Source organism: Marmota marmota, unplaced genomic scaffold (assembly GCF_001458135.2).
Source record: "Marmota marmota marmota unplaced genomic scaffold, marMar, whole genome shotgun sequence".
Classification (NCBI taxonomy): Eukaryota; Metazoa; Chordata; class Mammalia; order Rodentia; family Sciuridae; genus Marmota; species Marmota marmota.
The window spans coordinates 1,713,856-1,738,242 of NW_026000079.1; the positions used below are offsets into that span (position 1 = coordinate 1,713,856).

The 24,387-nt window shown below is 45.1% G+C and overlaps 1 protein-coding gene across 2 annotated transcripts in view; it reads right to left on the reverse strand.

Moving 5' to 3' along the window:
• Rhbg (Rh family B glycoprotein) overlaps positions 1 to 3,134 on the reverse strand; it is an 18,065-nt gene extending 14,931 nt beyond the window's left edge. Inside the window, exons 1-2 of one of the 2 annotated variants that reach the window (XM_048814695.1) lie at positions 3,037 to 3,134; positions 448 to 1,014 (exon numbers count right to left, since the gene is read on the reverse strand). In XM_048814695.1, coding sequence (XP_048670652.1) covers positions 448 to 826 — 379 coding nt within the window. In that variant the 5' untranslated portion in view covers positions 827 to 1,014; positions 3,037 to 3,134. The remainder of the gene's footprint in view (positions 1 to 447; positions 1,015 to 3,036) is intronic. The other variant, XM_015502725.2, reaches the window with a different exon arrangement.
• Positions 3,135 to 24,387: the final 21,253 nt, after the last annotated feature.

Below are 24,387 nucleotides of genomic sequence, written 5' to 3' on the forward strand. Positions count from 1 at the left end.
CCCCCCACACCTCTTGCCCAGCTAAATTCTCTTTCCTGTAGTGAGGGCAAAGCCCCTAGAACAGGCCAATTCTCTGGAACAGCCTAGGAAAGCCCAGTTAGGTCAAATGGGAAGTGGGGCAAGAGAATGGCTAAAAGTGGGGCTTTAGATCTGGATTCAAATCCCAACTCCCCTACTTCTTCCTGTGTGTCTCTGAATCAACCACTTAACCTCTCTGAACCTCACCTTTGTCTCATAGCCTAAATGGGAAGGCATGTGCCATCCTCAGCACAGTACCCGGAACCTGGCAGGCACTAGAGAAAGGGTTATTTCCAATTCGGGGCCCCTTCATCTCAGCGAGAGGGTTGCCCACCTAGGGACAGATCTGAGCACCCAAGAGCTCCCTCCCAAGACACCCAGGAGCGTGGAGGGTCTTCAGGTCCCCTCCACGCCCTCACCCGCACTCACTTGGGTAACGAAAGTAAAATTCATTGTTCGCGTAACTGAGGTTGCCCCAGTGCCAGCGGGCAGCGTCGGTTTCGTGGTTGTAGCGGACAAAGATGGCAAAGAGGATGATGGTGACAGCCTGGAAGAGGAGGCACAGCAGGGGCAGCTGCAGTCGCCGGCTCGCGGCGCGGCGGGGAGATCCGGCCATGGGACAGAGGCTGTGAAGTCGCCAGCTCCGGCGGGACTCCCAGCGCGCGGCTCGGGGCTGACTCCGCCGGGAGGAGCCCGGCAGGTTTCGCCCGGCAGAAGCCCCACCCCCGGGAGGCCACGCCCCCGGGAGGCCACGCCCCCGGGAGGCCCGACCTCCGCGGCTCCACGTCCGAGCCCGGAGCCAGAGCATCCTGCAGCAGGGGTCTGGGCCCACCGCTTGAGGTCGGTGTTCGGACCCCCAGATCCTCTCTCTCTTGGTCCAGTTGATTCTGCCGTTCTTCCGGCCAGGACAGGTCCTTGGAAGTGACCTTGTAAAGGCGCCCCGAGTTCTGTCCTGCTAGGGCACAGCTGTGCTGACCTGGTAGTGGTCAATCTTTACTGAAAAAAGACGAAGATCGATAATGGAGATTAAAGGCTCTCCAGGCAGGACTATTTACCAGGCTGGGCAATGGAGTCCCTTATCCTGTGCCAAGCCTCCCCTGCCTCCCCACCCCCAATCTGAACATCACCCAGTGCAGCAGGCTGAGGGTGGGGTTCGCACACCGAAACCTGCTCCTGGCCCTGCCCAGCGTGATGTGACAGTTCCTGGCTGCCTCTGCAGCTGGAGAGAGGGAGGCTAGCTGGAAGGAGGGTCTTCTCTGTTAGGAGTTGAGTCTCTCTTTACACAAGCAAGATTTGCATCCCAGGGGTCCACAGGGAGGTGGCAGACGTTTACTGAGAGCTGCTGTGACAGGCGATGGAAATGAACCAGAGGGCTCCTTCCCCTAGGAGCCACTGTCCAGCCCTGACATAGACTCTTAGAAAGGTGTGTGTGTGGGTGTGTTACACAGGGGTGCCCTACCATTGAGCTACACCCGGACCCCTTTTTAATTTTTATCTTGAGACAGGATCTTGCTAAATTGCCCAGGCTGGCCTTGAACTTTGATTCTCCTGGTGTGTGACCCAGAGAAGTGCAAAGGCTGTGGGGGTCTAGGAGGAGGGGCTCAGAGCCCACAGGGGTGGGATAACAGAAGAAAGGAGATGGAGCATTGCTGGCCGCAGAGGTGATGTTGGAAGGCAGTCTGGAAGGACAATCTTAGGAACTGGGCAAGGGAAGAAGGACGAGGGGACATTTCCAAGAAGTGAGAGCAGCAGAGACAGAAGTGTGTTCAGGAGCTGAGGCCTCAAAAGCCCGGCTAAAGCACATGACTTCCAGTCAGTGGGTGCTGAGCTACTGAAGGGCTCTAAGTAGGTGAGAGGCCCTGGCACCTACAGTCCATGAGAGGTCTGCCCCTTCTCAGGAATGTCCTTGAGCAGGGATAGTGACACAGCAGAGTTCTGGACCCTCTTCCTTTTCTCTCCTTTGCCCCTTCCCCCAGTTTACCTCTCCCCCTCCCCTCCTCCCCTCAGGGACTCAAGTCTCCAGTCTTGCTTGGATTTTGGAGGACAATTGGATTCTTTTTTCTTTAATATTTACTTTTTTAGTTGTAGTTGGACACAATATTTTTATTTGTTTACTTATTTTTATGTGGTGCTGAGAATTGAACCCAGGGCCTCGCACATGCTAAATGAGCGCTCTACCGCTGAGCCACAGCCCCAGCCCGACAAATGGATTCTTGATTTCCGGTGTTCCTCACCTAAGTGCCCAACCAGGGCACATGAGGAAGCAGGGGTCAGCCTCGGTAGCTTGGCTTCCAGGGGCTCAATAGTCTGTCTGGTCCTTGGTGGCCCCTCCCCAGAGACTTTCTATCTCTCCTTGGTCAGCAGGAAGGCTGTTTTCCGGCCCCCCTAGAGAATGGGTGGGGAGGGTGTCTGGTCATCAGCCTTTGGAGCATGATTCAGCATTCGGGGGCTCCTCCCAGGCCTAACCTTCTGCCCCAGAGACGTCCTGAGCCCCATTTGGAAGCCAGCTTGCTCTGGGCTGTCCCAGCAGGTTCTAGACAGGACCTAAGAGGGGAGGAGTCTTGAAAACCCGAAAAACCAGAGAACAGGGAGAAATGGACTGGGGCCTCCCAGCACCTGGGTGCTACCTTTCTGATTCTAGCTTCCTCCATTTCTGTCACACCTGCTGTCTCCCTTTGTCCCTCCACCCCCAAACTGGAGATTGAACCCAGGAACACCCTACCCCTGAACTGCATCCTCAGCCCTTTTTGAGACAATGTGTCGTTAAGTCGCTGAAGCTGGCCTCAAACTTGCCATCCTCCTGCCTCAGTCTCCCGATCACTGGGATTATGGGCATGTCCACAGTGCCCAGCCATGCCCAGCTTGATTTTGCTATTTTAACAATCCATGGGTGCCAGCTAGTATTAGCCCTATTCCAGCAAAGAGCAAAAACCAGTTATGAGGGTGTCCATTCTCCCCCTACCCCCAAGGACTCCCCTGCCAGGCTGCTGCCTGGGAGGTCTACCCTGGATCACCTACCACTAAATGCCGTGGAGAGGTTCAGTCCACATTTTCCTTTTGGATCGCCAGCTTATGCCAGACCCTGGGTCCTCCCTTCCTGCCTTCTATGATCTTGGTAGCTCTGACGTCACGGTGAGGGGCTCCTCCCTTCACTCCTCCCTCTATCCCAGGCCTCAGAGGGGATACTGCACCGCCAGCTCCCATCCTTACTGGTCTGTGGTCTACCCAATCTTTGACCTTCTATCTCTGGTCACCTGTGACCAGCCCAGCACCTGAAGGGTAGCCAAAGGGAACTAGCGTGTGCTGCCCGGCCCAGCCAGGCTGCCCCTGGGACCAAGAAGCTGAGGTTACTGAGTAACTCGAGGTGGCTCAGAGCTGCTTCTACCAGGGTCACCTCTTTCCTGTTCCCAGCTTTCTTAGCTCAGGAATCCCCAAAGGCACTTGGCTCCTTTAGTTTCATTGACCCATCCCCAATGTTTACGGGAGAGAAAGCAGAAATTGCACCTGAGTCACTAAAGTATTTGCCATTGCTTCGTTGATGCGGTCCTTCCTTCCTTCCTTCTCCCTTCCTTCGTCGTATCTTTACTGCATGAACTTGGGCAAGTTACTGAGCCCTCTTTGAGTCGTGGTTTCCTTATCTGCCGGGGCAGTACTATTTCCTGTTGGGATTCCAAATAATGAGTGTCCATTGCTGGTTAAAATGTTTGCATGTTTGCAAACATCCAACAGATGTGGTGATCATTGGCTAAGCAGGGTGAGCAAATGGGTTGCCCGCTCCTACACACTCTGGGACACATGGTGACTCTGAGGAAAGGAACGGATGGAGGGAGCAGGACAGTCCTGATGCATTCTTCTGTCATTGGCTGGAGGAGGATGGGCAGCAGGGGCTGGGGACCTAGGATGGGCACATTCGGGAAGGACCATCAGCTAAAGCCCCAGGGACACAACTCTGAAACAGAGAAGATCCCGGAAAAGGCAGAGCTTTCCTTCATTTGACAAATCTATATTGAGCACCTACTGTGTGCCGGACACTGTGCCAGGCATCGGGGATTCAACTAAACAAGATGTAGCTTCTGCCTGGGTCGGGGCTCCATCTGCAGGGGGTAAAATAAGTCAGCAGATCAGACTGCAGAGGGTTGGAATGGCATAGCCAGGCCCATGGGGACAGTAGGGGGAGTTCCTAACCCTGGACGGGAGTGTCGGAAGGCCTTCCACGGGAAGAGATACTGTGTTAATGCCCAGCCTAATTTCACGGCTAAAGGAGACGAGGGGATTCCTTTTTACCTGCACACTCTGATATGAAAATAGAACAAAGACTATGCTTAGAATGCTCGCCACTTTTTTGGGATGAACAAACCCCTGACTTCCATCTCCTCTCCAAACAACTGCCGCTGTAGCACTGTGAAAAATGCGGTTGCATTTACATGCATGGCACCATAACAATTAAACATGGCCTTTTCTCTCCAGAGGGTCTTCGTATTAGCCTCCACATAAAAGTTTCTCAGGATGAGATTACTTATGTTTGTTAAATCTTCCTTCACCTGTCCGGGCGCAGTGATGCACACCTGTGATCAGCAACTCAGGGGGCTGAGGCAGGAGGATGGCAAGTTCAAGGGTTAGCCTTGGCAACTTAGCGACGCCACAGCAACTTAATGAGACTGTCTTAAAAAAAAAATTAAAAGGACAGGGGATGTAGCTCAGAGGTAGAGCACCCCTGTGTTAAATCCCCAGTTCAAAAAAGAAAAAGTTTTCCTTCATCTGTAAAATAAAAATGACAGTACCTTGGGGAGAAAAGTTTGTAAGAAGGCAGTTATTGCAAACCCATTTTTTTCCGTTCTATTCATTTAGCGCATTCCATTTGAATTCTTGTTATGGGCCAGGTGTGGTGCTAAGTGCTAGGGTAATGTTCCCACCAAACAGAACACAACCATGCTCTGTTTTGTTTTGTTTTAGTACTGGGGGTTGAACTCAGGCATGCCCTACCACTGAGCCATGTCCCCAGTCCTTTTTTTTTTGGGGGGGGGGACAGGGTCTTACTAAGTTGCTAAGGCTGGACTTGAACTTGGGATCCTCCTGCCTCAGCCTCCCAAGTCACTGGGATTACAAGCATGTATGACCATGCCAGGCCTATGCTCTGTTTTCAGGATGTACAAGGTGTAGACTCAAAACCAGGAGCAGAGGTGCACAAGTATAATTCCTGCAACTTGGGAGGCTGAGGCAGGAGGATCAAAAGATTGAGGCCAGCCTGGGCAACATAATGAGACCCTGTCTCAAAATTTTAAAGAAGGAATGGGAGCTTGGGGATGTAGCTCAGTGGTAGAGTGCTCCTATGTTCAATACCCAGGAACACACACACACACACACACACGCACAGTTGTAGACTCAATTTCTAAGGCCCAGAAGCCCTGTTTCAGTGCTCAGAAGTGGCCTTTCCTGTTGGGAATCTGCAGTTAGTTCCTGACCAGTTTTGAAAGGCAGGAAAGTGAGAGCCTAGCCCCGAATGAGAGGACATAGTCAGAGTCAGTCAGAGTTCCAACTCTGGCCCCAGGAGATTTTGGACCGATTGTTAGAACCTCGGTTTTCTCTTCTGTTATGTGGAGACAGTAATACTAACCTCTTAGGCGTTGGTGTGCAGGTTAATGCCCCAAAACACAGGCTGTGTGCTCGGTTTCCCGTAGCATAAGACGTGGTGATTACTCTGTTATAGGAAACATGTGAGTGAATGGCAAACGGTGTGGCTGTGCCTTTTCTCCCCTCCCGTTCCTCCTGCTGCTGGCCTCAGAACTGTGAGAACTTTCTGAGGCATAGGACAACAGGACAACGGGGCCTCAGTCCTTTTTTTTTTTTTTTTTCTTTTTTTGGTACTAGGATGGAATCCAGGGGCGCTTAACTACAGAACCACATCCCCAGCCTTTTTTTTTTTTTTTAAAAAGGACATCTTATTTATTTATCTTTTTTAGAGAGAGAGAATTTTAATATTTATTTTTTAGTTTTCGGCGGACACAACATCTTTGTTTGTATGTGGTGCTGAGGATCGAACCCGGGTCGCACACATGACAGGCGAGCGCGCTACCGCTTGAGCCACATCCCCAGCCCCAAGCCTTTTTGATTTTCCATTCTGAGACAGAATCCTGGTAAGTTGCTTACAGCCTTGCTAAGATGCTGAGGCCAGCCTTGAACTTTCGATCCTCCTGCCAGAGCCTCCTCAGCCTCTGGTCTGTCTCTTATACACATCTAATGGAATGCGCTAAATGAATAGAACGGAAAAAAATGGGTTTGCAATAACTGCCTTCTTACAAACTTTTCTCCCCAAGGTACTGTCATTTTTATTTTACAGATGAAGGAAAACTTTTTCTTTTTTGAACTGGGGATTTAACACAGGGGTGCTCTACCACTGAGCTACATCCCCTGTCCTTTTAANTGACATGTTAATGCAAAATATTTTTAATAAAAATAACTCTATTATCAAAAACTAAATGCAATTTGTAAGAACACAATTTTACATTTTAGTTTTCGGCAGAGACAACATCTTTGTTTGTATGTGGTGCTGAGGATCGAACCCCGGCCGCACACATGCCAGGCAAGTGCGCTACCACTTGAGCCACATCCCCAGCCCTGTCCTTAGTTTTGAACATGAAAAGGAGCATGTTCAATTAGCTCTCAGATGCCTAACTGGGCCTCCTTCAGAGGAAAAGCAGGAGGAGCAGCAGGGGACAAAGATCTTGCTTCTAGATGCATGGTGTGACTGCAGCCTACGGGGAGCCAGGCAGAAGAAGACCTCTCCACTCTCCTAGGACAAATGTACACCCCAAAGCCATGCCCCTAAGCACCCAGCTCCTGCAGCCATACTCTACTTGCTTCCTACAGTTACACCTAGTTAATCCCTAAGGGTAATAGCGGTATGAATAGGTTAAGGCTCTCGTAACTTATATGAGGGGACACCTCATATCTAACCCACAACAGTTCTCTTCTGGATCTGGTGAGGGACCCTGGTCCAGCAGGGCTGGAGGAAACAGGATGATGTGGGTGAGATGATTTCTTCAAGTGTATATGTGTGTGCTTGTGTGTGTACACACACACGCATGTGTAACTAGGGATTGATTCCAAAAATACATGTTTCCCTATGACCCTTATTTTATTTTTTATTTTAAGGCAGGGACTTGCTAAGGTACCCAGGCTGGCCTTCGACTTGTGATCCTCCTACCTCAGCCTCCAGAATTGCTGTGATTACAGGCGTGCACCACTATGCCTGGCTGTTCCTTAAGATCTGCCAAGAACTGGTCCCTCTGAGTAGCTCACAGCTGCCAAAGAGGGATCAGAAGGAGCCAGGTACATGGAGAACTTAGCCTCCTCTAGCGCCCGTCCAGGGTCAGGGCTGGCTGTTCTGGGGCCTTCCTTCTACAGCCCTGCCTAGGTACCAAGAGGCAGGTGAATATGAGAGCTATACATCTTTTTGTTGTTGTTGTTTGTTTTTGTCTTTTGGTACCAGGGATTGAACTCAAGGGCACTTGACTACCGAGCCACATCCCAGCTCTATTTTGTATTTTATTTAGAGACAGGGTCTCCCTGAGTTGCTTAATGCCTTGCTTTTGCTGAGGCTGGCTTTGAACTTGAGATCCTCCTGCCTCAGCCTCCCAAACTGCTGGAATTACAGGCGTGCGCTGTCATGCCTGGCTGAGAACTATAGATCTTAATGCCACTCAGCAAAACCATAACCATTCAGTTTTTCCTCTAATAGCTTTTTTTTAAATAAAATTTTTAGTTGTAGATGAACACAATACTTTTATTTTATTTATTTATTTTCATGAGGTGCTGAGGATCGAACCCAGTGCCTCACACATGCTAAGCAAGTGCTCTACCACTGAGCCACAACTGCACTTTAATAGCTTTTGAGCTCCATACGCAAGGTCACACGGATAGATACAGACGATGAAGGAAATAAGTTGGGCCAGAGGACAGGGTGACCATGGTGCTATCAGACGTGTGAAAGGAAAGGCTTCAGGAGAGACGGGAAGAAGTGAGGGAGGGGATCGCATGACTTAGGGGAGAGGGCATCCCAGGCAGAGGGGACAGCAGGTGCACAGCTCCTGAGGTGAGGTGTGCAACCTTGGCTCCACCCAGGCAAAGCAGCCCTGGGTGTGAGCAGAGTCCCATCTAGATCCGGGGATTTAACACTCTCCTGCAGTTTCGGTCCCCACCCGCCTCCCTGTTCTCATTGCCCATCTCAGTTGGGGTGCTGCTAACTGCACCCAGAGCTCTGGGCGTGTTCAGAGCTGGGGGGCCTCACCTGCCCTTCCCACTGGGTTCCGTTTCCTCCTGTCTTCTCTTCCAGGCCCAGCCACACCGAGGCAACGGCCGCCTGGCAGTGAGCAAAGTCACTGTTCCTGTCTTTCTCCTACCACCTTCATCCTAAGCTTGAGGACCAACAACAGCCGCCCAGGCCAGGGCGGGGCGGGGGCTGAGGGGAAAGAAGTATGTCTCGCACCCTTGGCTGTGCCGTGCTCTCTGGCTAGCTGTCTTGCCTTTATCTTCTTTTCTTAGGTAAGTTTGCTCATCATATTATCCTTCCCACTCTAAATACTTACTTTATTAATCATTTAAATATGCAGCAAATATTTATTGAGCACCAGCTATATGCCAGGTACTGTTCTATGCCCTGACTATACAGCAATGGAAAACCATCAAGAACAGGAGAAAAGAGCTGCTTGGGAGGCTGAGGCAGGAGGAGCACAAGTTCAAGGCCAGCTTGGGCAACTTAGAGAGACTCTGTCTCCAAAAATAAAAAGGGCAGCTGAATGCAGTGGTACAGGACTGTAATCTCCAGCAGCTCAGGAGCCTGAGGCAGAAGGATTGCAAGTTCAAAATCAGCCTCAGCAACTTAGTGGGACCCTGTCTCAATAAAAAATAAATAAATAAAAAATAAAAGGACTGGGGATATGGCTCTGAGGTTAAGTGCCCCTGGGTTCAATCCCTGGTACCAATAAATAAATAAGTAGGGCTGGGGGTGCAGATCAGTGGTAGAGCACCACAGGGTTCAATCCCCAAAACTGCCCCCACCCCCTCCCCCAAAAAATGCTGATGTGAAACTCATTAAAATTTTTATAAATAGTATTGTTTGAAAATGTGTCAGTAATGGGGCTGGGGTTGTGGCTCAGCGGTAGAGCGCTCGCCTAGCATATGCAGGCCCTGGGTTCCATCCTCAGCACCACATAAAAATAAAATAAAGATATTGTGTCCAATTATTAACTAAAAATATATATTTAAAAAAAATAAGAAGCTGAGGTTGTGGCTCAGTGGTAGAGTGCTCGCCTAGCACGTGTGAGGCCCTAGGTTCGATCCTCAGCACCACATAAAAATAAATAAATAAAAAATAAAATGTGTCTGCAGTGGAAACTGGTGATCTGACTTTGCACCAAACTTCCGCCAACTTGTTTGCAAATGTCAGAAGATGAAAAATCCCAGAAGATCCTGTCTGGGAAAACGAGAAGATGGGCTGGGAACAGGCAGGACACAGAATATCTTGGGGAACAAGCATGTTCACCCCCTTGAACGTGCCTGGACACCCCTGCAGGTTCTGAGTGTCGCTTTCCAAATTCCATTTCTTCTCAGCTCTGAACACACCCAGAGCTCTGAGTTCAGTTCGCAGCATCACAAGTGAGACGGCAATGAGAGTAGAGAGGTGGGTTGGGATGGAAACCACAGGAAGGGGTTACAGGAACCTGGCGGCTGGGCTGGAGAAGGGGGCCCTTGGCTGGGAAGCAGGGGTACAACCCCCGACTCTAGAATGTGCTCATGAAGAGCTCAGGAAGGCTGAGGAGTCCGACCTGGGGCCAGGTCCAGGAAGAGCCTTTTCACTCAAACCCACTTCCCTGGAGGGGGCTAGCCCTCCTGAGGCTAGGCCAGACGCTGGGTGAACCCTGGCAGGGAGAGTCATGGACCCAGAGGGACGAGGGGCAACCTGCTCTCGCTACCAGGGCAATATTGAAAAGGCTTAGCCGACGATCCCCACGGACCCCACACAACAGCACCCGCTCCCCCAGGTGAACCGCCCGGCCTGGTGGACTGTGAATCAATGTCCTCAACCCTGACTGCACATCTGAATCACCTGAGCTGGGGAAAGAACTCTGGAAAAATTCCAATGCTTAGACCTACCCCCAGAGATTTGGATTTCATAGGCTGGGGAGGAATCCCAGTTCCAGGATGTTTTTTAAGCTCCAGATAATTTCGGTGTGTAGGCAGAGTTGGGGCAGCAGCCCTCATACTTGGGAGCTTGTGAGATCTGGGGTTCTGCCCCAGTTCCGTTGAATCTGAAACTCTGGGAATGAGCCCAGCGGTCTGCTTTTTAACAAGACCTCTGAGTGATTCTGATGAACCCCAAAGTTGGAAACCCATGATCTGGTGGAACTCTGGGGCCCTTATAGTTCTGAGTCTTGAAACCTCTGCGAAATAAAAGTCTGAACTTGCCCACCCTCTTAGCCCAGGACCTGTGTTCATGGCCCAACCTGCCAACAGGACAAACCTGTCAAACCTGAGATCACAATGGTTTCACCTCTTTATTATAGTGTCACACATCTCTTTCTGTTTGTTTTTGTATGGGGTACTGAACCTGGAGGGGTTTTGCCACTGAGCTGCATCCCCTGTTCTTTTTATTTTTTAATTTTAGACAGGGTCTTAATAAGTTGTTAGGGTTGTGCTAAGTTGCTGAGTGCAGGACTTGAACTCGTGATCCTCCTGCATCAGCCTCCCAAACTGCTGAGATTACGGGCATATACCACCACACCTGGTGTCATGCATCATTTTTATTTTTATATATATTTATTTATTTAGGTACCAGGTATTGAACCCAGGGACACTTAACCACAGAGCCACATCGCTAGCCCTTTTAAAAATTTTATTAGAGACAGGGTCTCCAAGTTAGGGCCAAACTAAATTGCTGAGGTTGGCTTTGAACTAGCGATCCTCCTGCCTCAGCCTCCGAGCATCTGGGGTTATAGGCATGCACCACCGCACCTGGCAACATCATTTTTAAAAAGCAAATGAAACTACCCATCTTCAGACTTTTTGTAGGTGTTCAGCTTGACAGTTTAGTGGTCCTTTACCCCTCAACTGACTGTGTCAGAAAATTTACTGCTTGGTTCCTTGGATTCCAACTGTCTGGTTTAGGAGGATCTCACTTGTGATACCTGGATAACCCCGTGGTCCTCATCCAATCACCGAGATGTGGGTTTCAGTGCAAGGAGGGAAGGATCTGCCCAGGAGGAGGGTTGGCTTGTCTCACGGGGTAGGGGGTGGGTGGGGGGTGGGTGGGGGGTTGGGGGGGCAGTGGCAGGGTGCGCTTGAGCAGTGTACTCTCGTCCTTGGGGAACTGTTTCATTCAGTGACAAAAAGCTAATATTGGGATGGGAAAACCAAACCTTTGTGTCAGAGAAATCCAAAGCAAAGGGCGTGGGAGGGCAGTATTTTAGACTTGGTCCCCGAGGATCTGGCTGGAGGTAGAGGGCTGAGAGGACCAGGATTTCCAGCAATCAGTTCCAGGAGACAGGGGGGAGCAGGGGGGACCCCGGCTTCTCTTAGAACTTTGTTCTAGGCCTCTCTCTCAGTCTCAGAGCAACCAGAAGTCCTAGAACTGAAAAAGGAGTCAGGGCCTGGAGAGAAAGAAGTGGCAAATCTGCAGCCTTGGGGATGACTTATTCTCATAAGAAGGAGCAGGAATCCATGCAATCACAGTCTCCCTGAGGGGAGGGCAGGAAGAGCACCCACCGCCAGGGGTCCTGCCTCAGAGCACCGCCATCTTCCCTGTCCTGAGCCGTCTGTGCAGGTCCCTCGGAAACATTGTCATGAGGGTGTTTCACAGGCACTGTTTTTTTTTCTTCCTTGGACCACTAGATCCATGCATGTCCAACTTTGGTGTTCTTCAGAATTACCTCGAGGGCTTGTTAAAAAGCAGATTGCTAGGTCCCATTTCCAGGTCAGCAGAAGAAACCCCTGTCCCTTGCTGGAAGAAAACATCCTCCCCTTGCAGGGAGACCCTGCAAAGATCTCACAGAGAAAGGTGTCCCAAAATGTTACCTGTCTTTATCAAGTACCACCTGCCATCCTCTTTTATCTAAGGGGAGGTAACTCGGGTTAGGCCTCATCACAACCCAGTCTGTTGTCTATTCAGCCTCTAAGGTTGAACTCCAGGGCACTCTGCCACTGCACTATATCGTTGACCCTCTTTAAACTTTATTTTGAGACAGGATTTCGCTAAGTTGACCAGGCTGATCAGAATAACCTGACAGTGTCTCCCCTTAGAATCTGCATTATGTACTATTTCCTACTCTGGGACTTTGCAAGAACCTTCAAAGACTCCTGCACAGGCAACATGGACGCACAGGAGAGTTAACAATGCGGGGGCCACTCTTGACCGATGGGGCTCAGAAGTCAAAAGATAAAATTTCCCCTTTTTATTCCTCTTAGTTGATGATTCTGGGATGCATTTCATATTAGTTCCCCAAAAAATTCTGTGGGACAGAGCACCAGTCACCTATAATGGTGGTCGACTCACTGACCTATCTTTACATCACCTTTTCCTTATTCCCCGCCCCCCCACCAACCCTTCTTCTGCATATATGTTTTATGGATCACGTTCCTAAATAAACCGCTATATGTAAGCCTTTGATTCAGTTTTTGCTTTTGGAAGAATCTGGCTAAAACAATTAATTCCAAACTACAATGTAGACTCAGGAGGGGATTTGGAACTAACTCACTCTTTTTTTTTTCCTTAATTTTTTTTAGTTGCAGATGGACACAATGCCTTTATTGTATTTGTTTATTTTTATGTGGTGCCAGGAATTGAACCCAGCACCTCACACATGCTAGGCAAGTGCTCTGCCACTGAGCCACAATCCTGGTGGCCCCCTGACTCACTCTTTAGTTTGATGCCAAAGAAGGGGAATGGGGATTTTAATAATTCTTGGTATATGATAGCATCAAATAACTCACCTGTGGTGAATTGGAATGCGAGTGAAGGTGAAGTATAGAGATATATAATAGCTATGACCTTTAAATAATATGGAGGCAATAACAGGGATTGACTAACTTTTGTTAATTGCTTTGAAAGCCTTGAAAAAAAATTATAAGATCAGGTCAGCCACCTGTAAACTCAACGGATGCTGTGAAAGCCAAAGAGTCTCTAATGCAATGTTTAAGAAGCTTCTCTCCAGGCACCGTGGTGCATAAGTATAATCCCAGCAACTCTGGAGGCTGAGGCAAGAGGATCGCAAGTTCAAGATCAGTCTCAGCAACTTAGCAAGACCCTCAGCAACTTAGTGAGATCCTGTATCAAAAAAAAAAAAAAAAAGTGGGGGCCTGAGAGTTCAATCCCTAGTACCAAAAAATAAAGAAGACTCATTGAATAGTAAAGATGGGATCTGATTAATGGATGGCAGACCTGCAAAAGAAACTGAATGAACAGTTCAACAGTTTTCCTTTATCAACGTTAAGACCTTGTCAGGAAGAGCAAGACCCGGAACGGGATGTTTTGTGCATGAACCCAATCTTGAAATTTTACCTTCTTCTTAACACTCCAGGTCAGCAAAAATAACCCTTTCTTTGCTAGAGAAAAGCAGCCTGCCCTTGCATAGAGGCCCTGCAAAGATCTCACATGAGAAAGATGTCTAAGAAAATGTTACTTGTCTTTATCAAATACCACCCTGCCACCCCCTTTTTCTCCAGGGTTAGTCTTCCATAAATTCAAGTACAGATAAGCAGTTCCCACTACAGGAAGAAATAGGTATGTATCAAAAGAATTGCATGCCCTGGCTAATATGAGCCAGTTGGAGCTGGGAGAACACATGGAGTGAATCTGGAATAGCAGGAAGCTGTGGAACACGAGGATGGATAGAGGAGACTTTATTATTTGTTGTTTGTTTATCTATCTATTTATTTATTTAGTACCAATGATTGAACTCAGGCGTACTTAGCCACTGAGCCACATCCCCAGCCCTTTTTTGTATTTTGTTTAGAGACAGGGTCTCACTGAGTTGCTTAGTGCCTCTCTAAGTTTCCAAGGCTGGCTTTGAACTTGCAATCTTCCTACCTGAGCCTCCCAAGCACCTGGGATTACAGGTATGTGCCAACTTGCCCAGCTAGAGGAGACTTTATTGATTGGAAGTACTCATCTATGTTTTGGGGCTCGATGTCCTGGCAAGGATATTTGGAACTAGTACTAATCCAGAAGATGGATCTTTGAAGCTTGACTCAATAATAGACTTCAGGTGGTAAGGCAGAAATGCCCAAATTGTCTTGACATGATATTGAAAGACAAAAGGTTTGTGGATTTTAGAATGGATTTATGATGTGAGACCCAGAGGATCTACCACCTGACTGTTCTCCTAAGGGCCCAGTGTGCCTTTGCTAATGCAATAAGAAATGTACTAGTAAAGGGGCTGGGGATGTGGCTCAAGCGGTAGCGCGCTTGCCTGGCATGCGTGCGGCCCGGGTTCGATCCTCAGCACCACATACAAACAAAGATGCTGTGTCCGCCGATAACTAAAAAATAAATATTAAAAATTCTCTCTCTCTCTTTAAAAAAATAAATAAATGTACTAGTAAAGAGGACACCAGTGTTTCTGAGAAATTCAGTGATTGCTGAGAAATTCAGTGATTGCTGTCATCCATAACCTAGGATCGACAGTAGGATATACTTCCATGAAACTGGGGTTCTCAGTGTCAATTGGGATGCTGAAATTTCAGAAAGTCAGAATCCAGGCAGGCCCCTTAATCATCAGAAGCAAAATAAACAGAATTATCATAATGGACAACTAAGCCAGAATAACAAACAGGGTGCCTTAGTACAGGAATCTGTGATGAAGGCTCATAGGTAAGAAAGTTTAAAGGGACAAGATCAATAAACGTGTATTTCAGCCTTCATATATCAAGATGTCACTTGTAGATTTAAAAAAAATCACAAACTGGGCTGGGGCTGGGGCTCAGTTACCACTTGCCTGGCATGTGTGAGGCACTGGGTTCGATACTCAGCACCACGTATAAATAAATAAAGGTCTATCAACAACTAAAAAAATTTTTTAAAATCACAAACTGTAAGCAGAAGTCTCTAGGATGGAAAATCATGATCCCTCACCTTGTCTCTATATCTAAGTCACTTTATAGATTAAGTCCATCAATTTAAGGGAAAACAAAGTTCCCTGAGGAAAAACCCTGCAATACCTTCATAAGCATTTTTCTTTTTTTTCTTTCTTTTTATTTGGGGGGCGGTGGTAACCAGGGATTGAATCCGGGGTGCTTAACCACTGAGCAATATCCTCAGCCTTTTTATTAAATATATATTTTATTTAGAGACAGGGTCTTGCAAGCTAAGTCGCTGAGGCTAGTTTCAACTCGTGATCCTCCTACCTCAGCTTCCAGAGCTGCAGGGATTACAAGCATGTGCCACGCATCCGACTCCATCCCCAATCATTTTGTCTTTCATTTAAAGACAGAGTCCTACTAAATTGCTGAGGCTGGCCTTGAATTTGGCATCCTCTTGCCTCAGCCTCCCAAGAGATTACAGACACGCACCACTGCGCCTAGCCATCACACAAGTATTTCTGACAAGTTTTCCTTGATCCTTCCCAAAGGGACCTTTATTCATTTATTAGGATAACTGGAAAGGAGGAGATGCCCAGACCTTTTGAGATTTATCACATGCCAAGTCTGAGCGAACATGATACCATGGGACGTGAGATAGCCTCTGGTTGTCTGAGTCCAGTGGGGCACAGGGATTCCAGGTGGTAAGGAAAGTGCGATTCCAACCCAAGTCTGTGTCACAGTGGGTCCCCTGGGCTCACGGATCCACCCTGTGGTTTTACACCCACTGCTGAGGGCTTACTTGGAAAATATACACTTAGTGACTATAAAGAGCCATTGTGGTAGAAGGGCCAAGAGGCTGCAGTCCTAATCTACCAAACCAGCACTTGTCCTGGTAAAATTGCAGAGATAAGCACCACCGTCAAACCCGGGGATGGCGGGTTTGTTGGGACTCAGTGATGGAGGTGTGATGGCTGGTATACTATCAAGTGCACTTGTCTGACCGAACAGAAGCCACGTTATTGTAGTAGACAACAACGGATTATCACAACTTTAACCACACGGTAGTCACAGTAACAGCTGCCATAATAAATCTGACATCCTTTTTCCCACATTTTTTAAGGTGCACTACAATTGCACACAGTGGTCACAATGGTGGGACTTGTTGTTATATATACATATATGCACAGAATATGACAATATGATTTGTCCTGAACGTGGCATCTTTACTGGCCATCTTCTGGTATTTACTACAAGACCCTCCACTTAGTAGTAAGTGAAACCTCCAATATTCCAGGTGTTCTGTCTTCTTTTTTTTTTTTTTAACTTTAGTTTGTTGTAGATGGACACAATACCTTTATTTTATTTATTTATTTTTCTGTAGTGCTGAGGATCAAACCCAGGGCCTCGCACGTGCAAGGCAAGGGCTCCACTGCTGAGCCACAACCCCAGCCCCTCATCTACTTCTTCTTCTCTCATGTATTATATCCATCCATCACTGAATCTTCAGAGCTATAACTTCTAAATATAAATCAAATATTTTGTGCTACTCTGAAGCTACCAGATGTTCCAAGCCACCATCATCTTTTGCCTAGATGAATGAAATAGCCACCCCACAGTCAGTGGTGCACACCTGTAATCCCAGTGACTTGGGAGGCTGAGGCAGGAGGATCACAAGTTGGAGGCCACCCTCAGAAACTTAGTGAGACCCTGTGTCAAGATGAACAATAAAATGCAGCTGAGTGGTAAAGCAACCCTGAGTTCAAGTCCCAGGACAAAAAAGCAAAACAAAAAAACTCAGCCCACTAGTTTCTTCCTCCTTCTTTGCCTATGTGTAATCTATTCGCAGCCTGGCAGCTAGAATCATATTAATAAAAAGTTTTTTTTTTCTGATAACAGCACTCTTCCTTCTAATCTCCCAACATTCCAGTATCCTCCTACTTCACTCAGTAAAAGCCAAAGTTCCTGAATACCCTACACAGGATCTCCCGTCCTCACCACCTCGCTGATCTTACCTCGTTCTCCTTCTCACACTCACATCTTTGCAAACCCTATTGACCTCTTTTTCTTGCAGAATTCTAGCACTTTTCTACCTCCTGGCTTTTGTACCCGTTCTTCCCTTGGCCGAGATGCTCTACGCCCAGAAATTTATCTGACTTATTCCTCGTCTTCTTTCAGGTCTCTGCCCAAATGTCACCCTATCAGTAAGGCTTCCCTCCTCCCACAATCTCTCCCCTCCTCTCACTACGCTCACCAACACTTCGAGATTTTGGTCTCTTCACAATTTTAAACATCATGGAAGATCCCAAAGAGCTCTTGTCTATGTGGATTATATTGATCAACACATGCCTTGTTAGAGATTGGAACATTAAATGAATTTATATTGAATATAAATAATAAGCATATTAATATAATCATATTGAATAATACATAGTATTAAAATACATTATTCTGGGCTGTGGCTGTGGCTCAGTGGTGGAGCCCTTGCCTAGCATGTGTGGGGCACTGAGTTTGATTCTCAACACCACCTATAAATAAATAAAATAAAGATCCAATGACAACTAAAAAATATTTAAAATTATTCTATATTACATAGAATAATTTTATATCATTGAATTATGCTTTATTTAACATTTTTATTTTGTTATGTTTATATATTATTACATTTTGTTATTTCTATTGAACTTAAATAATAAACATATTTATATTACTATAAATAATATATTTATATATTAATCTAAAGCAATAATATAAAATAAAACATTTTTAAAATAATAAATCCATGGGAGCTGGGGTTTTGGCTCAGAGGTAGAGCACTCACCTAGCATGCCTGAGGCACTGGGTTTGATCCTCAGCACCACATAAAAATAAAGATATTGTGTCCACCTATAACTAAAAAATAAATATATAATAATAATAATAATAATAATAATAATAGGGCTGGGGTGTAGCTCAGTGGTAGAGCGCTTGCCTAGCACATGCGAGGCCCTGGGTTCGAACCTCAGCACCAGATAAAAATAAATAAAATAAAGGTATTGTGTCCATCTACAACTAAAACAAATTTAAAATAATAATAATAATAATAATAATAAACCCATGACATGTTAATGCAAAATATTTTTAATAAAAATAACTCTATTATCAAAAACTAAATGCAATTTGTAAGAACACAATTTTACATTTTTACAAATCTTTTTAATGTCTGGTTTATTAGAAAATACTGGATTTTCTCATCTGCTTCCAATCCCTTGTGATATCATATGCCATGTAGCCTGGAAACTCTACCAAATGCACAATGAGAATGAAAGCAAATAATGTCTCTGTCGTTTTATAAAAATCATCAGTCACCTCAGTGGACTCTGGATTTTGGCTGTTGGGAATTGAAAGGAAAGTGAGGAACTGGGAGATGGGCGAGCGAGAAATGAGAGCTGGAGACCAGGAGGAGAGACACGCGAGAGTTTGTCAACAAATAAAGGCCACCTCTCTCCAGGAGACAGGGGCAACACAGGCTTGGGGTTCCAGGCTTTTATGGAGGAGGCTCAGGGATTAGAGCCGGGCGGGTCCTAGTGTGGGCAGGTAAGGGTGGGGTTGGTGTGAGGGTGGTGAGCCTCTCTCAGACAGGCCCTTGGGGTTGGACGCTAAACTTTTTCTTAAGATGGCGACTGTCACTTAAAGATGGCCGTCCAGATGCTAAGCAAGGACCTCACAGGAAGAGCACTGCAATAACCATGGAGTGCCAGTATCTTTCTGATTCAACTCTTTCATTCCCTTGGGATATACAACCAGTAGTGAGATAACTGGATCATATGGTAGTTCTGTTCTTAATTTTTGGAGGAAACTTTGTACTGTTTTCCAAAACAGCTGCACTGATTCCCGTCCCCGTGACCCCTGCACAGTGTCCTCCCATCTCTGCATCCTGCCAGCATGGGCTCTTTTCTCCTTTTCATAATGGCCCTTCTACCTGGTGGCTCTCTCACCCCAGGCAGAATGGCTATTGTTTTTAGAGAAAATACATTGTGGTCTTGACTTGCATTTCCCAGATGATGTTGAGCGTGTCTTCATATACTTTTTGGCCATTTTCATGTTTTCTTTTGAGAAATGTCCAATCAGATCATTTGCCTGATTTAATTGGATCATTTTGTTGTTGTTGTTATTTTTTTACACTCCGTGTTCTGGATATTAATACCTTGTCAGCTGCATAGATTGAGATTATTTCTCTCCTTTTGCGGGTTGTCTTATCACTCATTGCTGTGGAGAACTTTCTTGGTTTGCTGTTATCCCATTTGTCTGTTTTTGCTTTATTACTTGTGCTTCCAGGATCTTCCTCAAACATCATTGTCTGTAGTGAGGTCCTGAAGTGTTTCCCATGTTTTCTTCTATAGTTTCATAGTTCAGGTCTCACTTTTTGAGTTTATTTTTGTGTGTGGTAAGAGATAGGGCTCTGCTTTCATTTTTCCATGAACATCTAGTTTTACTAACAATGCTTATTGAAGAGAATATTCTTTTTTCCAAAATCTGATTTGGGGGTCTTTGTCAATGATCAGTTGACTATAGATGCATGGACAGATCTCTATTCTGTTCATTTGATCTGTGTTGGCTTTTATACCAATACTATGCTGTTTGGGTTACTATAGCCTTGTAGGACTTTTTTTTTTTTTTTTTAGTTTGTACTTATTTTTTATTGGTTCTTCTTAGTTATACATGCCAGTAGAATCCATTTTGATAAAATTACAAGCATGGAATATATCTTATTCTACTTAGGACCCCACTCTTGTGGATGGGCATGATAATGGGATTCACTTTATCTAAGTGAGTGTATACATTGGAAAATTATGTTAGCTATATTCTACTGTCTTTCCTATTCCTATACTCCTCCCTTCCTTTCATTCCCCTTTGTCTAATCTGCTTAACCTACTTCTCTTCTCCCTCTTCCCCTTTATTGTGGCTTAGCTTTTACATATCAGCAAAAACAAAAACCTTTGGGTTTTTCAAACTGGCTTATCTCACTTAGTGTGAGAATCTCCAAATCCATCCATTTACTGGCAAATGTCATAAAGTCATTCTTCTTTATGACTGAGTAATATTCCATGTGTATATGTACCACAATTTTCTATTCATTCATCTGTTGATGGACATCTAGGCTGGATCTGTAGCTTAGCTATTGTGGATTGTACTACCTGTAGGGCTTTTTGAGATCAGGTACTGTGATGCCTCTAGCTGGTTTTCAAAATAAACAGTTATGTTGCTGAGTTTAGCCTAGAGTCACAAATATCTCTTCCTACAAATTAAGGATATTTAGCGCAGTATTAAAAATATTAGTCATTAGCCAAGCGGGGTGATGCACACCTATGATCCCAGTGGCTCAGAAGGCTGAGGCAGGAGGACTGAGAGTTCAAGGCCAACCTCAGCAAAAGCGAGGCAGTAAGTAATTCAGTGAGCCCCTGTCTCTAAATAAAAAAATAAATGGACTGGAGATGTGTCTCAGTGGTAAAGTGCCCCTGGGCTCAATTCCCACTACCAAAACAACCACAAGAGTGGGAGAGGGAGGCAGGCGGGCCAGGAGGAGATATGACTTTAGGAGAATGGATAAGGGGTGAAAAATAGAGAGTGGACAGAGATGCAATGTTGTTGGCTTTGAAGATGGAGGAAGGAGGACCCCAGGAAACTGGAACCCACCAGGAAACAGGTTCTCGCTAAACCTCCAAAAGGGACACTTTGATTTTAGACCAATGACATCTATTCAAATTTCTTTCTTCTTTTTTTAATATTTATTTTTTTGGTTGTAGATGAACACAATACCTTTATTTTATTTATTTTTATGTGGTGCTGAGGATCAAACCCAGGGCCTCGCACGTGCTAGGTGAACCCTCTTCCGCTGAGCCACAACCCCAGCCCTCTGTTCTGATTTCTGATCTATAATCTACAGAATTGTAAGATAAATTTATGTTGTGCTACTAGGTTTGAAGTAATTTATTACAGCAGTGACAGGAAACTAATATACTACCATTGAATACATTAGAAAAAGAATAAAAAATATATATAAAATATATTCAGTTCAAATCTATTCTACATGCTGAGCTATATAGACATTGATTTCTAGAATACACAGGAAATGGTAAACAATGGTTTTCTTTGGGGAGAAGGCATAGGATTTTTTGTTTGTTTGTTTGTTTACTATTTTTTAGTTGTAGATAGATACAATACTTTTGTCTTATTCATTTTTATGTGGTGATGAGGATCAAACCCAGTGCCTCATACATGCCAGGCAAGTGCTCCACCACTGAGCCCCAGCCCCAGCCACTGTTTGTTTTTTTGATAATGGGGATTGTGAGCCCATTCCCTAAATTCTTTCTTTCTTTCTTTCTTTTTTTTTTGGGGGGGGGCTGGGGATTGAACCCAGAACCTTGTGCATGCAAGGCAAGCACTCTACCAACTGAGCTATATCCCCAGCCCCTTCCCTAAATTCTATAATAGCATTTTCTATTTGTTTTCTCACATAATCATCTGTCCATCTGTCCATTCTATTCACTACTTTTAATTTTTGATGCATTTCAGAGTTGTAGAATCAGCATACTTCACGGCTAAGCCTTTCTTTATGCACATCATTAACTAGAGTTCAATAGTTGTTTATAATTTCAGAGAAAAATTACATCTAATGAGATGCACAAATTTTAAGTGTACCATTTGATGAATTTTGGTAAGTGCATACTTGTGTGCCAAAACCCATATACCATATATCAGAATACAGAACCATCAGCTGGGTGTGGTGGCACATTGCCTGTAATCCCAGCAACTTGGGTGCTGAGGCAGGAGGATTTCAAATTTGAGGGCAGCCTCAGCAACTCAGTAAGGCCTTAAGCAACTTATCAAGACCCTGTCACAAAATAAAAATAGAAAGGGTTAGGGATGTGCTTAGTAGTTAAGTATCCCTGGGTTCAATCCCCAGTGCCAAAATAATAATAATAATAATAATAATTAAAAAGTACAAATTAGATTATTATTTTTTAAACCTTTACTTTATTTTTATGTGGTGCTGAGGAACAAACCCAGTGCCAGGTAAGCACTCTACCATTGAGCTACAGCCCCAACCCCTAGATTATTCTTTTGATACAACTTAGCAAACTTTTTAAAAAAATATATTTATTCTTAAGTTTTAGATGGACACAATATCCTTATTTTACATTTATGTGGTGCTGAGGATCCAACCCAGTGCCTCGTGCATGCTAGGTGAGCGCTCTCCCACTCAGCCACAACCCCAGCTTCTTGCTACATACTAGGATACGATATTCTGAGCTCATCTTGTACTTTTTCCTACCTGAAATAATCATATCTTTAAGGATCCTAGCTTCCTTTCTTTTCTTTTTTTTTTTTTAAACTCTCTCTTTATTTATTTTAGTTTTTTTCGGCAGACACAACATCTTTGTTTGTATGTGGTGCTGAGGATCGAACCTGGGCCGCACGCATGCCAGGCGGAAGTGCTACCGCTTGAGCCACATCCCCAGCCCCTAGCTTCCTTTCTTAACAACAACAAAACATATTACTTAGAGACTATATTCTGGGTGCTAAGGGTATCTGCTGCTGCCAAGTTGATCGCTGTTTCAAGGCCCTTTCAGGGAGTATGACTTCTTGTGCAAGGTATAAGGTCCATGTCTAGATTCATTTTTTTAGATGTGATATCCGGTTGTTCCAACACTGATTTGCTGAAAAAATTATTCTCTCCCCATTGGATCACCTTTGTTCCTTTGTCAAAAATTGGCTGTATTTGTGTGAGTCTTTTCCTAGGCTATTCTGTTCATTGATCTATCTCTATCCTTTTACCAAAACCATCCTATCCTGAGTAGTACAATTTTATACTAGGTTGGAAGTTGGGCAGTTTCAGTCCTGTGACTTTGTTCTTCTCCCTCAATGTGGCATTACTATTCTGGGTCTTTGCCTTTCCATATAAACTTTAGAATCCATTTGTTGATATTCATATATAACTCACTGGGATTTTTATTGGAATTGCATTGCATCTGTAGAGCAAGTTGGGAAGAACTAAAATCTTAACAATACTTACAGTCTTCCTATCTATGAATATGGAATATCTTTCCATTGAGTATGGCTTTTAAAACTTAAGTGTGGGGGCTGGGATTGTAGCTCAGTGGGAGAGCACTTGCTTGCCTCACATGTGTGAGGCACTGGATTCAATCCTCAGCACCAAATAAACAAATAAAATAAAATAAAGGTATTGTGTCCATCTACAACTAAAATAAATAAAAGTTCTTCTCTTTAAAAAAAAAAAAAAAAAACCTTAAGTTTGAACGGAGAGATCACTGGTCGGGAAGAAGGGACCTAGTTAAGATTTTATTTAAATCTTTGGCCTTGCAGGACATGACTGTAATTTCAGTAACTCAGGAGGCCAAGGCAGGAGGATTGCAAGTTCAAGCCCAGCCTCTGCAACTTAGTGAGACCCTGTCTCAAAAAAAAAAAAAAAAAAAAGTCTGGGGATGTAGCTCCGTGGTAAGGCACCCCTTGATTCAATTCTCAGTAACTCCCCCCAACTGCATCTTGACAATAATGGGATGGTAGGACTAAAAGAAACTTTTACACATAATTTGCCCTTCCTCTTCCAACCAGAGTTAGATACATACTCATCCACAATTATGGGAGCATCTCTTCCATTCTAAAATTATTTACTTTTTTTTTCCTTTCCCCATAATAACCTAGGTAAACAGAATTTCTCCCTTAATGCCAAATGACAGTTCCTTAGGTTTCACTGTTACTCTTATTCTTGTTCTTCTTTCTTTTCTTTTTTTGGTGGTACAGAGATTGAACCCAGGATCTTAAGCATGATAGGCAAGTACTCTACCACCGAACTACATGCCCACCCACTCTGCCCTCTTTAATGGTATAGAATAAAAAATAAAAGAGGTTTCTTTGGAAAACGCTTCAGACTTGAAGGTCAATTTGAAGTCCTCTTCTCAATCACTAATTTCTCCCTTCTTCTTCCCATTTGTATCCAAGCTTAATAAACCTTTCATGTTCTCCACATTCCACAGAAAATCTGTGGAAAAAGGACCCAGTCTCCAGGGTGACTTATCAATCACCCTGTAAAGGAAGGTGGTGTCCTAATGTGACTGAAATGACCATGCCAACCTCAGCTGTTTCTTCTGAAACACTGAAAACTTTCGGCAGGATTTAGAACACTCATTAAAGCTACCTGGCTTCCCAGCTGAGAAATTTCAGGATGCTGTTTCTTGGTGTTTTAATGTCAAATGTGCAAAATAGCTCAGATTTACCCGTTGTTCCTCTTCATTTCCA